General features: G+C 32.6%; 2 protein-coding genes and 1 pseudogene across 2 annotated transcripts; 1 reads left to right on the top strand and 2 right to left on the bottom strand.

Annotated features, from left to right (window-relative positions):
• Positions 1-4,430: 4,430 nt before the first annotated feature.
• LOC100797375 (DEAD-box ATP-dependent RNA helicase 27) lies at positions 4,431-10,356 on the top strand. Its single transcript, XM_003549766.5, has 12 exons — positions 4,431-4,860; positions 5,033-5,218; positions 5,347-5,532; positions 6,061-6,144; positions 6,660-6,701; positions 7,051-7,122; positions 7,203-7,502; positions 8,054-8,092; positions 8,189-8,293; positions 8,567-8,635; positions 8,729-8,854; positions 9,987-10,356. Exons 1-12 carry the CDS (start codon positions 4,516-4,518, stop codon positions 10,158-10,160), a joined length of 1,728 nt encoding a protein of 575 aa, XP_003549814.1. The 5' UTR covers positions 4,431-4,515; the 3' UTR covers positions 10,161-10,356.
• A 1,334-nt stretch (positions 10,357-11,690) lies between these two features.
• LOC121173829 (early nodulin-like protein 1) lies at positions 11,691-12,870 on the bottom strand (annotated as a pseudogene).
• Positions 12,871-13,725: 855 nt separating this feature from the next.
• LOC100806063 (piriformospora indica-insensitive protein 2) lies at positions 13,726-15,862 on the bottom strand. Its single transcript, XM_003550803.5, has 2 exons — positions 15,295-15,862; positions 13,726-15,068 (listed from the first exon to the last, which is right to left on the bottom strand). Exons 1-2 carry the CDS (start codon positions 15,505-15,507, stop codon positions 13,857-13,859), a joined length of 1,425 nt encoding a protein of 474 aa, XP_003550851.1. The 5' UTR covers positions 15,508-15,862; the 3' UTR covers positions 13,726-13,856.
• Positions 15,863-16,897: the final 1,035 nt, after the last annotated feature.

Here is a 16,897-nt window from a genome sequence, read left to right as displayed (position 1 = left end):
GTATACTAATATTATAGATAAATGCTAAGAATGACACCTATCATTTTTCTATAATATCAACATATAATTTTTTTGTGAATTTCATGTTACATTTAAATTTTTTTTAACAAATTTTAGTCAATTAAAGAAAACATATTTAAAAGAGTGCTTAAAAAACATATTCTTAACCTTCCTCAGTATTATATTAGTCACTGCTAACATGTGGTCCCTAATTTTTGCCACACTCTCACGTAATAATTCCGATGAGAGGCCTTTATTTGTATTACCCTCTTCACACAAGATAATGAATCAATACATAAATCTTATTAGTAACTATAGTCAGTCCTTTCTTTTGCACCAGCTGTCCCCTCTGTGGATAAATTATAACAAAAACCATAGTCGTTTCAAATTTGTTCTTTCAAAAAGCCAAAAAGACTAAAGAAGGAAAGTCATTAAACTAGTATTCTTTTCTCACTTCCAACCCCCCTTGCCCTCTCTCACACACAATCATAAACTTATAACAATATTTCACCTAACCTGATTTGAAGGTGTCATTGAACTTCAAAGCCAAGCAATTAATACATATAATTAATTGCTTTAAAAAGTCATATTTTAAGTTGATTTTAATCATTTAAAAATATTTTTTGTTGAGAAAAAAACTTACTAATAACAACTTACTAATATTTTAATCATATAATACATAATAATAAATAATCATGTCCCCCACAAAATTATATTGCAGACGATACAATTATAAGTCTCACAATATGACCTTTTTTTTTATCAAACAACCTAATTCTTCAGTGGGATATTTTGATCCATTGAACAATGATGAATTACATGAAATATTTTTGTTGGTCAGGAATTATTTGAACATCCATCAAACAGTATTTCCGGTGGGGCTTCATTGCCTAACACTGTTTTGCAGCTGTTACCCTTTTTTTTTCCTTTCGGCTTCTAAGAAATAAGAGCAATGAAATGAAATGGGCTAAGCCGACAATGTTCTTGACCACTCTATATATTTGTAAAATCGACTAGTTTTCTGTTTTCCTTTCTTTTTTTCTTTTTCATATTTTATTGCATTTTGGCTCCTATAGCAATGGTGATGATGATGAAAGTTGTGACCAAATTCAGCTTATTGCCTTTCAAGTAATGACATGAACCCGGGCAATCCGATTATGATAGTTTGGGTGTGCTTCTATTAATTAGAGTATTAAGTATCTCTTCATCATTTTGTTTCCCTTTTATTGTTTTCTTCCCCACGTTGCTCTAGTGTTCTCCTGAATGATGTCCCCTTCCTGTCATGAGTGTCAATGATTAGAGAACTACAAAATGTGTAAATACTGCTATCCATTTCTGACATGTTTATTTATTTATTTATAAGTTGCACCTATCCTTTTAAGTTTCATTGTGAAGCAAAAGAGTTCTGAAAATGGAATGTACTAAAAAGAGAGAGATCTTAAATAGAAAACAATCATGCATCAATAATATTTTAATTTCCAAGAGTTTAATAAAATTTCACAAGATTTTACCAATTATTATTTCTCATTCTAAAACAATTATAAAATACACCATATATATATATATATATATATATATATATATATATATATATATATATATATATATATATATATATATATAATTGAGTCAAAGTTATCAAAATCGAGAATTTGCGTAAACTCATGAGAGTTTTGTAGACTTGACTCGTAAAATCATAAGAGTCTATTTCATAATAAAAATACCTATGAATAATAATTAAATATATTCAAAATACACCATTTTACAAACAAAATAAGTTCATAATTCATGCTATTAGTCTATTACAAAACATAAGTTCTCAAAATTAAAACATTTAAATAACTAAAAAAACCATAAATGTCTTCAAAAAATCATGTTCAATCCTCTAATAGGATCATCTCCATGAATATCATAACTTTCATCACCATTTCCATCATCAAGGTCTTTCTCAGATTGTGCATCATCATTAGGTTCCATAAAAATTAAATTATCTCGATCAAAAGCGTTTACAACTAGATCATTTGAACTTCCTCCAACATCTCCTACTAATTCAACATTGTCACCATCACCTTCACCTTGAGGTTGTTCATCCTCATCATTATATCCCTCTTCAGTTATCCATTCATCGTTAGACTCAATCTCATCGAATAGAAGATCAATACTTTTTCTATTTTATTTACTTTTCAACGTCAAGTTATACATCACATAAACCAAGTCATTTGAGTTTTGAGTTCTAAATTAAGTAATTTGTGCCCTTTTGACATTGCCTTTTATTTTAAATAAATCAATCTTTGTAGTGTTTTTTCCCTTCAAATTGATGGCGGTGTTCTATTAGGTATTATTGATATGTTGCATGTTCATTACATGCAATCATGATTGTCAAACTCTGGAGTGAACTCGCAAACTCTTACAAGTTTACACGAGCCCGAATCTACTAAAAAATGAATTTGTTTTCGTTTTAACTCGCATGAACTAAGTAGACTCTTGAACTCACATAAATTAAGTAGACTCATATATGTATATATATATGTGTGTGTGAAATATTTTTATTTTTTAAGTTAAATGATAAGTATGATATTAAAAAACAAATGATTCAATGATTTTTAGTCTAAAATTGTTGGTGTTAGATGCTAATGAAAACTGATTAGAGTGAATTTTAGCATTCTCCATATATTCTTTCGTAAAAATTAAAAATCCGCATGTGATATGATCTATTTGCACCACATGTAAAATTAAGGGAATGTTTGATTTGATTGTTTTTTGTTTTCATTTTCATTAGGAATAGAAAATGGTGATGAAAATGTGTTTGGTTGGATTTCTATTTTCATTTTCAGTGAAAATATTTTCCCAAACGAATCAAAACTGAAAACAATAAAATCTCGTTTTCAGTTGAAATCAAGAATCTCATTCTGGGTAAAATAAAAACGCAGTAATAAAGAATGTAATTTTAAACAAATCTAAAAATACATTTTCTTTTGAAAACACATTTTCAATATTTTTATTTCTTAAAAGTAAAACATAAGAAGTCAAACCAAACATGTTTTCAGAATTCTAATCTTTTGAAAATGAAAACAGTTTTTAGAAAATGAAAATAGAAAATGAAAACAGAAAATGAAATTGCAAACCAAACACACCCTAATATTTTAGACCAGATCCAAACCACTCAATTTAAATAATTCGAAGCTTTCCCATAGAAATGATGTAGACCTATTTTCCATTTGCCAACAAATTACAATAATTGGTCTTTTATGCATGTCTATTAGGTTATCAATTCTTGATTGTGTATATGAAAGACTTTCTTAATTTTTACTTTAGTAATTTCTATTGGTAAAAAAAATAATTTTTAACTATGAGTTTAATTTTTGTATTAATGTAAAAAGATTTATGCTATTAATTGATTAAAAATTATAATAAATATAACTTCTAAACTGTTTAGTGTAATAGTTTTCAAATTTTTAATACATGATAATTTGTGATTTTACAACAATGTAAAAATTTCTTAAATAAGAGGTAGAAGAGTCCTTTTAATGTACTTTTTTTTATTGATATTGGCTCATTTACATTTTTTTTTTGTGTATTTCTCTTTTCTATTTTTTTAAGAATTGTTTATTTGTCTGCAAATTCCCATTTTCCTTTAATAAGAGCGTTTCCAAAAATGAATTTAAGTTATTAATTAACTCTCTTTTAGTGGGTCTATTCTTGTCACAGAATTTAAAAACAGTAATTAATTTTCCCTCTAATGGTATAACTCAACTTGAATTTTTAATTTATTTTTATTGAATCACGTTTAATCTTTCTACTCACACAAAAATCCTCATTTTAACTCAAAAAAATATTTTTAAAAATTTTTAAGCAACTTTGGTAGTAGTTGCTTGTATAACCAACTTTCATAAAATAAAAGTAATAAGAACTCATTTTCTCCAAATGATATTTACCAGTTGCATAATTTTTAAGAACCAAAATAAATAATCCCATTACAGATACTCTAAGGTCTTAAATTTAAATTTTGTGTATAATATTTTTATTTTTTTAGTTTTTAGAAAGTGTTTATTTTATTGCTGAGTAAAGTTTTGAGAAAGTTAGCTCTATCATATCAAGAATATTCCTTATCCAGTAGATTTTTCTTATAGGAAGGATATAAAAATATATATTTAATTATTTATTATTAGATATATAATATTATATTACAAAGAATAAGAATGAAGCAAAAACATTACCAAAAACAATATGAAGAAAAAAAAATCACTGTTGTCTTAATATTAACAACCTGAGCCCGATAGACTAGTTTAGATTAAATCCACAATATTGGGCTCTCCAAGGCTTGGCCTACTTCATTGGGCCTAATTAAAGCTCCATTGACCCAATCCATTCTGCTATTGACCCTGGCCAGTTCTATTTGAACGCCCACCACCGCGCACGTGCACACTAAGCGTGCTAAACTAGGGTTTAACGAGGGGGAGAAGGAAACAAAACAACGAATTAACGATTGAGGTTGAGTTGGTGCAAAATCTGATAATGGCAGAAACAGAAGACAAAACCCTTCAAGCCTCGCCCATGAACGAAACCAAGAAGATGAAGAAGAATAAGAATAAGAAGAAGAGCGACAAAAAAAGACCTCGGGAGATTGCTACCGAGGAGCGTCCAGAGGAAGAGGAGAATGAGAATAATACAGATAGCGATGGAGAATCCTCGAAGAAGAAGAAGAAGAAGAAGGTGGAAGGAGAAAGTGAAGTGAAAGAGAAAAAGGTGAAGAACAATGGTGGCTCTGGAATTATGAGCACTGAGTCATTTGAATCTCTCGGATTGTCTGAACCTACTTATAAAGCCATTATGGATATGGGATTCCACCACATGACTCAGGTAATGCTACCCTTTGTGTTGAAATTTGAGTGCTACTTAATTGTTTTATGTTTCACAATTTTAGAAGTTATTGAGCAAACAGTTTTTTTTGGTGACATTTTGTACATAACTTTTTGAGGATAGTGTTTATTGCACGTAACGCATTAGACTTGATGCTAAATCACAAATGCAGATTCAAGCGAGGGCAATTCCACCGCTTTTGATTGGAAAAGATGTTCTTGGTGCTGCAAGGACTGGTTCTGGAAAAACTCTTGCCTTCTTAATTCCTGCTGTGGAGCTGTTGTACAATGTTAAATTTACGCCTCGTAATGGAGCTGGTGTTATTGTTATATGCCCTACTAGAGAGCTTGCAATACAGGTATTAAATTCCTTCTCATTTTCTCCTAAAATGTGATGTTGATATTGTGTTTTCTTTGCTTCACTGTTGATTTTGTTTGCGGGTATTGAATGAATATTTCTTATTTGTTCATTCACCATCTCTTTTAGACACATGCTGTGGCCAAGGAGCTGCTCAAGTATCATTCACAAACTCTTGGATTGGTTATTGGAGGTTCAGCTAGAAAAATTGAAGCTGAACGCATTGCTAAAGGGATAAATTTATTGGTAGGAACTCCTGGTCGTCTTCTAGATCATCTTCAAAACACAAAAGGATTCATATATAAAAACTTGAAGGTAAGTTATGGATTTTCATACAATTGTTTCTGACAAGTTGACAACAAGCAATGATAGTATTGATTAATTACATTTTTGGTGATCGTAATGGTTTTTCAGTCTTAGGTGCTCATCAGTCATCAGCTACCTTATAATTTCTTGTATAATATCCATTTTAATGCTTAATGAATGCTCATTAGGGCCTTCTCTCATAGTCAGCATGCATTTTAGATGATATTTTATGTTCACTTTACCTTCTAATGTCTTTACTTTTCCTGTTTGCTCTTGTCACCTGCTCAGTTCGGTGTTGTTTTGGGGGGAACCAGAAAATGAGAAGAAAGCCTGCTTATTTTTGGTTCATGAATCCCTATTTAGTGCTGAAATATTATAAATAAATTTTGGTGTTAGAGGTTTTTCTGTTTTACATTTTGGACTTTCAACTTTGGGTTTTTCATTCAAATTTCTGGAATTCTAGTAGATGCTTACATACTTGTGAAGTCTAGATTCAGGCTATATTTTCTTACTCTGAATTCCTGCATGACTTGGCAGTGCCTCATGATTGATGAAGCTGACAGGATTTTGGAAGCAAACTTTGAGGAGGAAATGAAGCAGATTATCAAGATCCTTCCAAAGGTATATATAATTTGTTTGTCTTTCTCCTCTCCCTTCCAGTGATCCAGGAGCCCATGAAATCATAATGGTGCCCTGAAACTGCTTTGCATCCTCCCCATTTGCCCCATGTGTATTGGATTGTTTTGCTGGAAAGCTCCTAACTAAATGGACTTCAACAATTATAAATTTACTAGTATCACCTTTTTCTTATCTTAAGAGGAAAACTAAAGCTATGAATTCTGCGTAAGAGTCTATTTAATTTGAATGTCGGTTGCTGGTTGAAGTTAGCTCATATTATTTTGTTTGCCTCAACATATAAACTGTATTGTTCATTCTGCGTAAGAGTCTATTTAATACTACAAAATACTGTTTTGTTTGCCTCAACATATAAACTGTATTGTTCCCCCCGATAGTTTTAAGTATGCTGACTCATATCGCTCATATTTTTGTGTAGGGGTATCAATAAGTTTATATCCAGTATGTATTTTAAATAATGTATGAGGGGTTGACTAATTGGTCCTTTTCTCCTTCAACAGAATAGGCAAACAGCTTTATTTTCGGCTACACAAACAAAGAAGGTCTGCTCTTCATTTTCCATCCTTCATAAAGTTCTTTCTCTGAGATAAATTCCTAATTCCATAGTTGATTAGTTTTCAATTATTAATGATTTTTGCACATGCACAAATATACACACATATTTGGATACACTAGAGGTTGATATTTGAAAATACATTACTTGATAATGGGTATGTAGTTCTACATACAAATTTTAATTTTCTTTCTTATGTATGTAATTTTTTTCTCGGCATACTAGAATTTGATTGCTTGATAATGTGTGTTTTACTTGAAAGTAAGAATAAGGAAATATAAGTGTATTGCTTGCTTATTGTTTTTGGTTCCAAATAATATTTCTCTCTTAAAATACAGGTTGAGGATCTTGCCCGTCTGTCATTTCAGACGACTCCTATCTATATTGATGTAGATGATGGGAGAACCAAGGTGATGTCTCCCCACTTTATCATAATATCTGAATTTTTTCCATCATAGTTATCGTTATCATTACCCCTTCATGAATGCAGGTCACAAATGAGGGATTGCTTCAGGGTTATGTTGTGGTTCCCTGTGCCAAGCGATTTATTGTTCTCTATTCCTTTTTGAAGAGACACCAGTCAAAAAAAGTGATGGTTTTTTTCTCTTCATGCAACTCTGTCAAATTCCACGCAGACATTCTTAATCTTATTCAATTGAATTGCTCGAGTATTCATGGAAAACAAAAGCAGCAGTCCCGAACAACTACCTTCTTTGACTTCTGCAAAGCAGAAAAGGGGATCTTGCTCTGTACTGATGTTGCTGCTCGTGGACTTGACATACCTGCTGTGGTATATATTCATTTTCCTTATCAACTTACATGTATATTTCTCGATGGGAAAATATGACTCATTTGTATTAGACTTTTAAGGGTTTTCCCCCAACTACATGCAATCAGTCAATTTAATAACTGGCTAAAGATGAAAAAATTTATGGCAACATAAGACACCTTCAGGAAAGAAATAGAAGAGCACAAAGATGGAAAACCTTCCTACATAAGATAAAGATCAGAAAAAACATGAAAATCATATCAACTCAGCAGTGCTCGTCATATTACCTGTATGTGCAATGGCACAACCCCTTTAACGATTAACTGAGCAGTAAATCTAGGTTGAAAGAAACACTTTATCCCCCAAATAGATACAATGACAGTATTATCCTTGAAAATTCTGTCCTGTTTTGATTCTTGAAAATTTAATTTGGTTTTCTATACTAATACTAATGGTAAAACATTTAACAACACTTGAATGAACTATGTGCTTATGCAGCATTCTGTTCTGTTAATTGAAAATCATTAAACATATAAGATTTATGTTTATTTTTCTCCTTATTTGTGCTGTAGGACTGGATTGTGCAGTATGATCCACCTGATGAACCAAAGGTACTTTTCATTCTTCTATTTATCAATCAACATCCCTTTTCAATTGCTCCTTATACGTTGATGTACTTTGTCACATTTATTTTATACTGCTACCAGGAATATATTCACAGGGTTGGTAGAACAGCTCGTGGTGAAGGTGGGAAAGGAAATGCTTTGCTTTTCCTGATTCCTGAAGAATTGCAATTTCTTCGCTATCTGAAGGTCAGTTTTTCTCATTTAACTATGGATTAGTAAGCTGGGCTGATGCTGAATTAGAATTTATTAGAAGCTTCTAGCATATGCATGTACTTATTTGAGAAAGTAGGATTACTTCAGGAAGCCCTGTGATTATCATGCCTAGAATATAATGCAACTGGGAAGCAATGGTTGGCTGATTACTACTTTCCCTATTCCCCAGGACTTGAACCCCATTTTTCTGAAAAACTATTCTCAGCTTATCCCTAATCATAATTTTATATTTATGCTTAATTTCAGGCAGCTAAGGTCCCTGTTAAAGAGTATGCATATGATGAAAAGAAGGTGGCAAACGTACAATCTCACCTGGTACATGCCCTTTTCCCCATGCTTAATTAAACTTTTGTTTAATATAGTAACCAACTGCAAATTATCTTACGAAGGATTATCTGGATAATTCAGGAGAATTTGGTGGTCAACAATTTCTATTTGAACAAGATGGCAAAAGAAGCTTATAGATCATACATATTAGCATACAATTCTCATTCTATGAAGGATATATTCAACATTCACCATCTTGATTTGCAGGTACAACTCTCTCATTATGTTACTTTTTGTGTCATCTTTCATGATTTTTTAGTAATACATGAATATCTAAAAGTTGATCTAGGTAACTTTGTGTTTTCATTTGCAATTGTGCACGAATACTGCAGCTGACATTTTAAATCATGTTTTGTGAAATTGTGAATATTTATCTTTTCCTTTCATTTTGAGCAAAAAATTCAGGATAGGGGGGCATATCATGTTAAAGGCAGCATATAGCTTAAAGAAAGTTTGAATTTGTAGTTAAAGGGTACTATATCATTTCATGTTAGACATTTGCCGATAAGTCCATCAATTGGTACTTGGTAGATAGTAGAGGCTGGAAAAGGGTTTCAGATCCCAAAAATAATAATGTAATTGATTGATCCTCTAAATTTTGAAAGAGAAAATTTAATGTTATTGATAGCCTTTTTCTTCTCTTGATTATGAATTATGAAAGACAGATACTAGAGGAAAAGATAGTTATTGCCTCACCTAAATTCCTATAATTTGAAAAGTTTAATAGTTATGCAATGACGGTGTAAAGTAGTTTTACATTGGCATTTAATCACATACCACCCATCGTTGATGTGATTTTTAAAGTAATGATCATAAAAGTTAACAAACTTAGAGTATCTTTAGTGGAAGGATCCATTTTGGGGTCTTGGAACACTATTTGTGAGTCCCATGATACCACATAGGATGCAAGAACTTTGTTATTTTTTGTTCTAGTGGCAAAACCCAATTTGGGTTCTTGGGTTTTACTTGCTTAGAAAAAAAATAGAATCTCTCTTTTCCTTCAAATGTCATTAAAAATAATATTTTTTGAAAAAAGTAGAAATCTTGAGAGTTCTTCTCCTATTAAAGATGCTCTTATCAAGAACTCAACCTCCAGCATGAAGAATTTTTGAACAAGAATAATAGTAGATCTAGTGGATAGGGGTTCCTGAGTTCAAGAACCCCTATTAAAGATGCTCTTATCATACATGGTGGGTTGTGATTAGATAATAATGTAAAATAGTTTTAAAGCGGTGCACAACTTATTTTCTCTTATTTGAATTGTAAGCTAGTAAAGTGTGTTGATACAATGTGAGTATGAACATATTGATTGATAATGCTGGTTTCGGTACTTGAGCAGGCTGTTGCTTCTTCGTTCTGTTTTTCAAACCCACCAAATGTGAGTCTAAACATAAACAGCAGTAAGCAAAGGAATAAAATGCGTAAAGTTGATGGAAGTAGACATGGATTCAGTGGCGACAATCCTTATGGAAAGAGAAATGCTGATGATAAGCGGCAGTTTGTGAGGTACTAGCAACATGCCCTTTTATAGAGTGGGTTTCTTTGCATCTGCTACAGTACACCCACAAAAAGTTTTGCCCCAATATCCCTAATTTTATAGTCACAGATGTATTGTAAATTAGTCAAACATTAGATTATTCGAGCAATTAGTTCTAAAACTGAAAATTTGTCTGCGCATTCTTGAACTGTAATATTCTTCTTTGATGTGATTTCTATTTTTAAGTTTCATAATAAGTAGATTTTGAAGAATGATGCTTAAAACTGAGTCCAATCGATCTTTTTTAGTTATTGTAACGTGTTCGTCTAACGATCTGAATCAGTTCATTCGTGCATTTTACTCACCATGGTGTTCAGGAGGGTAATTTTGGAAAGATAATTTGAAGTACTATTCACCAAACTTGCAGAGGCGTGATAAAAGTTACTTTTGAAAATTTTGTAATATGCGAGGATTAAAATTAGTAAGAAAATTAAACAATTAAAATCAAACTTATTTATTTTTAAAAAATAATTGTATATTATACTTTTTAAAATAAAAAATCACAAATTAATCGCATCTCGTCGCCTTTTTCATTTTGTTTTCAGAGAATGTCTAAACTTTTTTAAGAAATCACCAATCCGGTAAGTCGGGGAATTAGTTCATAAATTTTAACAGTTAAAACTTTGTTTACTTATCCTGTCAATCATATTATATTTAGCTACAATACCACTTTTTTGCACTAGAATTTGCCTTTTTATAATGATTTTTAGATGGAAGAAAATTCACTGAACCTATATAGCCGGGTTATTGAACCAGCATTTTTTAGTAGATGGAGGAAAATTCGAACCTATAGCTAGGTTATTGAACCAGCATGGTACTAAAGGACTCATACATGTAATCCAAATCAAACGATGTAGCCATTGATGCCATTAACCATGAATAACAAAGCTTGACAACGGAAACAGCACAAACGGAACACCCATGAAGGAAGGAGCGCTTTGAGGAAGGAAGAAGAAAAACAATAGCGGCAGACTATGCAGAGGAAGGAGGGTTTTTTAAATTTTAAGTGAAAAACATTTTTACCATTCCACTTAAATTACTGGATGTACTAGCAATAATAGTGGGTGCACATTCCACTTAAATTACTGGATGTACTAGCAATAATAGTGGGTGCACCTAGAGCACCCGAATAACTTATATTTTTCGCATCCTTTGGATCAAGTTTTGAAAGTGAAATATGGAGGGATGCAGAGATGTGTCTATTGTGATAATATCAATTCATTTGAAAAATATACACGTGTATGGTGTGTTTCTAGAATTTCATTACCCAAAACTCATTATGTATTGATGAAATGGTAATTTAATTTTAGTTTATTGGCCATAACATTAAAAATATTTTAGGCGTTCAAAGGGCGGGTTTTATTCACGTTTCGGGTCACAAAATGGCCTCATGATCATGATTTCTTTTTATTGAAACCAAGCTCAATATTTATATAATAGTATCATGTATTCATTATGAGAAAGAAACATGATTTTCAATAAAAAAAAAGTCACTTTGACCGATAGGAAAAATCAATAGTTCAATATAAACCCCATAATAACATTACCTAATAATGAGGTCGATCCAACCCTTCCAACCTTGATACATGACCAAAACAACAACAACAAAACACCTACGATACTCATAAACTTAAGACTCTAATCACACACAAGAATCAAGCATAAAGCCGCTGGACCAAGATTAACATAACACAAAGTGTGGATGTTGTTATTATACTCATAAGAGTCATTTCAGGAACTCCATTTTTTTTATGTGGTGGATTTTATGCATTCTCATTTGCAGATTGAGGTGGGGGTGCTGCTGCTGGCTTCACATCCAAAACCTTGATGATTAACCTCTGCCCTCTGTCACAGTGACCACTCACCCCACTAATGAAGTATAGCATTTCTCATACTCTTCTTCAGTTACCACCATAACCGAGTCTTTCTCGTACTTGAACACTATAACAATCCCAAAAGTTATGAAAAAAGGTTTCATGTTATTATGTTCTTGCTTCAATGGAAAACAATGCAACTAAACACTCAGAAAAATATAAAAATATGGATATAAGAGTTTAATGTCTTTGCACTCACATTGTAACAGCATAACCCTTTTTCTCTAGATATAATAGGTGATATGACCTAACAAACAAAGATAAAGGGAAATAAAGAGTATTAGTTAGGTGTATACACTTTACCAATGTCATGCATCATTACTATATATATTTGAATGCATAGAAAATGATATAAATGTTTAGGTGTAATGTAAGGGTAGTTGTTAAGAAGTGGTACTTACGAAGAGTGTCATTAACTTTGAATCTGTTTTGGGATGCCCATTGATTGTACATTAGATCATCGTCCTTTGACTTTGGGACAACCCAACTATCGTGACTTCCAACTTCAAACTCGGTACAATTGACAAGGGAATCACCACAGAAAAGAATCAAGCAAAAGAAAAATGGGTATGAGGCTCTGAAGGGAAAAGCCATATTTGGATTTTCCAGATACTATAGTGTATGTAGTGTGTGTGGTTTCTTGGTGCCAAAGAGTGGAAGTGTGCTTTGGGAGATGATGGGGTTGGCCACGTTGGACTTAAAAAGAGACCTGAAGTTGAAAATGAAGTTTGTTAACGAGGAAGAGGGAGAGGATTGTGGAGCACGTTTTGGGCGTCGTGGGTGGGGTTTGATACCTGAGGATAATAGTGGTCTTTGACTTGGTCTTAACTGTTTTCTAGAGCTCAGGTTGTTGAGTGAAATTAACTGATTGAGTAGTGAGATTTAAGATTTTTTTTTCTGTTTCCTCTAAATGTCACTTAAAAGTTGTGGTTGTGGTTCACGTTAATTTGACTACATCCATTAATTATGCTATTCAATTTTGAAAAAAATGGTAAACAAAAAAGGGTCGGCAAAAATGAAAATAGCTACTTTCATATAGGAAAGAAAAAAGTTTGGAGAATACACATTCAATGTTAAATCAAAATATATACGCAAGAGACTTAGGAGTAGGAGTACTATTAGTATTAGGCATATTCCAGCTGTATACTGTTGTGTGAATACTCAATAATCAATATCGCTCGTTTGGGACTGTAGAAGCCAGATTTCAGAATTAGTAATTTGCATTGCATGAAAGGATGTTACAATATTGAATGTTTAGTCGTGTTCTTATCTAACATCTATTTGCAACATGCATATTTGCTTCTCATTTCTGCAAGTGTGTCTTCTAAGTTTCAATAACAACAAATAATTATTTTTTTCCTAACAATAGTATTAGTACAAGTTGATCCCCTAAAAATAATAACAAATTTTTATCAAAAATCATAAAGACACATAACACAAAATATGTATTATTCTCGATTTGTTTCATACCCAAAGACCTATAAGAAATGGAACTTGAACATGTTGATTAAAGAAATCCAAATCACTGCCATTTGTTTCTTTTGATAAATATAGTATGCTTTGCCAAAAAGATAAAAAAATAATAATAATATGGTGATCAAGGAAAATCCTCTGTTGATTTGAGGGGGGATGGGGGACAAGCACGGAAATGCATGTACATTTTTTTCGGTCATCATGATGCATTTAATAGAATTTAGAAGTCATAAATTAGTTTATCAATAGATGACAAAAGTGTTAATTGTGGCTACTTCTCTCTAGGGTAAATACATGTGGTGCTTTCAGATTTCTCTGAGATGAACTAAAATAACATATTCCACAGGAGAACATTGAGAACCCCATTTACAGTGAAAACCCACCAAAGTCCATAATAAAAGCCTGAACCTCCCAAAGAGGCAAAGGAATCCTCGTAATTCCCCTCACTCATCTTAACATTTGAAACCCCTTCAGATATAGTAATGTTCTGCGCACAAGGTTTTACTCCATAAGGCATTTCGTTCTGGGGTTTGGCAATATTGCAACAGAGATTTGCATTATTCCAAGCTGCAAAACGCATTCCCAATTTCATGTAAAACCTGTCTGAGAACTCAAGTCTCCCTGTCAAGTTGTTTCCATTTACATGAAGAGCTGTAAGACATGGCAGTTTTTCCAAACTTCTAGAGAGAGTTCCACAAAGGTTGTTGTTGCTGAGGTCCAGAAACCTAAGCCTTTTCATTTTTGCCATGGATTCTGGGACACTCCCTTCTAAACCTATGTTGGAAAGGTCCAATGCTTCTATGTTTTGGAAATTTTCCCACTTAACCCCCAAGAGATCACCCCCTATAGGGTTGTTGGACAAAACCAAATGCTTTAAGGAAACAAGCTCTTTGATTGTCCTAACCAACCCACCTCTAAGTTTGCTATGACTTATATCAAGTAAAGTAAGATTCTTTAGCCTTCCTAGCTCCCTTGGCAACTCTCCCTCAAGCATGTTGTTACTCAAATCAAGCTTTAGAAGTGAATCCAAGAGTCCAAGTGTTGATGGCAAAACCCCTGATAGATTGTTCCTGCTTGCATCAAATATTAAAAGCTCAGAAAGCCATCCATAGTTGGCTGGAACCTGACCTTCCAAATTGTTTCCTTGAAGGACTAGTTGCCTCAACTTGACCAAATTTCCAATACTTAGTGGTAGTTCACCTGTTAGTCCATTTTCTAGAAGTACAAGAGATTGAAGCTTCTTGAGGCTGCCAATTGCTGATGGAATGGTGCCAACAAGACCAGGGTTTGATCTAAGTGTTAAAGATTCCAAACTGTGTGAGAACTTTTCCCAGTTTGAAAGAGGGAGTTTAACAGGATTTTTGGTAGGAGAAAGGAAGCAAGTGGACAGTGAGAGGACTTTTAGGTGCTTGAGGTTGAATAGTTGTTGAGGGAATTGAGCTTCATGGTTGCAATTGAGAGAGTTGTCAAAAACTGGTCCAAAGTTTACAGTTGTCACATACCAGAAGCCATCATCATATTGCTCACAGGAAACTCCCTGCACATAATCCACAATAAAAGGTTTGAAGTTGTCAGAGACTTTGAATAGAAACTATAAGAAATATGCAAGAATTGCAGTGAAGAAACACAACCTTGTTGTCCTTTGTAACATTTTAGTATCAAGATAGTACTGTTCCATTAATGTTGGTAGTTTTCAGACCAAAAAGGGAAGCAAAAATATTATCAGATAGATCTTTTTGCTTTGAAAGTTCAGGATTTCAAACCTGTATAGGAGTCCGTCCACAAGGATCTGGATAAAGATATGAACCGTTCCACCACTTTCCAACTAACCCTTGAATAACGGAGTAGATAACTTCCTTCTCTTTGTTCTTCATTGATGAAAATGAAGAGTCTTGGCCCTTACAAAGAAAAGACAAAACGAGGAACACAAAACATAGAACATAGGGGCACTTGCATGATAAAAACCTTATAGCCATTCTAAGTATCAAAGGCAGGAAATTTTACTCAGGAAAATATGTAGTTTCAAGGAGCAGAATAGGCAAAACTCATCGTAGTAACTAAATAACTATGACATGCAAGAAAAAAAGATCATTAATAGAGTGCTAACTAAAACGTTCAATGCCAAGAGCAATAATAGAGGATGAAGGGTCTAAAACGAAGCCTGCACATTTCTGTTTCACGTGAAAGCAAAGGAAATAAAAGTAATAACAATAATGGATTCAAAATGAGACTATAAAATGGAAAGAGAAGCATGAGTGGGGGATGCAATTAAGAGGTTTCTAGCTTACAAGTTCAGCTGTTCAGCCTATATAGTGCATATGCATGTGCTTTTCTGTTATGAAAGGCCAACTAATCATAGATTTATAATAATTTCCTTCTGCTATCTTGTTACGGAACTGAGTTCATTATAAATATCAGATTTTCAACTCTTTATTTTACTAAATGTAACCAGACTGAAGAATAGTACCTTCACATTCATAGCCTAAGTGACTCACTAAATGTGAGAGATGCTACGTGGTGGATGATTGTATTAGTAGATTTTACATTGCATGACTCGGAAAAGAAATCAAATATTGTGTGATTACTAATTAGGGAATCATATTGCAGGTAAAATCTATAAGCATTTTGCATGAGATGTGTACATATAGAAAGGAAAAGGAAAATGGAATCAACGGAAATAAGGACCAGTCTGGTTGAGAAGTGATTATGCAATTATTTATAAGGTACAATAGAGACTGAAAACAGAATATTAGTGTGGGGTAAGGTTTGACTGTTTGAGGTTGGGGACCCTGTATATAACTTCTTCTGAAACACTCACATCAGTCACATGCACACATGCAATACATGCACATTATTTATACCAAAGCCAAACTACAGCAATCTTCTATTATTAAGTGCTAATTTATGAAGTATTATGATAAGTGGTGAACCATTTTATTAGCAGCGAAAAACATTTTTAATGGTGCAATTCACTAGAGTTGCTTATGCTTATTTTGTCATGATTTTTATGTCTTGCAACATTATATATGTATTTTTACTTTTTGCAACTTAAGCAACTCTTTATTCTAATGTGTAATTCTAAAAGGTTCATCAAATAACTATTGCAATTTACAAATCACCCCACATTTGACTTTTCGTTATCGTGTGGTTTTTTTCTTCTTTTTCTTGAGCAACTAAAAATTTATTTCAAAATTACCTATCAATGAATACTTATGTACCTCACTCATCTGACTGAAGTATTAAACTTATGAGAATATAACAGATATTATATAAAAAAAGAAGTAATAATGAATACTTGGTGAGCTCATTCCTAAAATAAATAGTAAAGTTATAGTTATTTAAGTTATAATAAATTAAAATCATAAG

The sequence above is a fragment of the Glycine max genome, chromosome 17 (genome assembly GCF_000004515.6).
Source record: "Glycine max cultivar Williams 82 chromosome 17, Glycine_max_v4.0, whole genome shotgun sequence".
NCBI classification, from domain to species: Eukaryota; Viridiplantae; Streptophyta; class Magnoliopsida; order Fabales; family Fabaceae; genus Glycine; species Glycine max.
The sequence above is the reverse complement of the archived record's forward strand: the minus strand, read 5'-3'. Positions and strand labels throughout refer to the sequence as shown.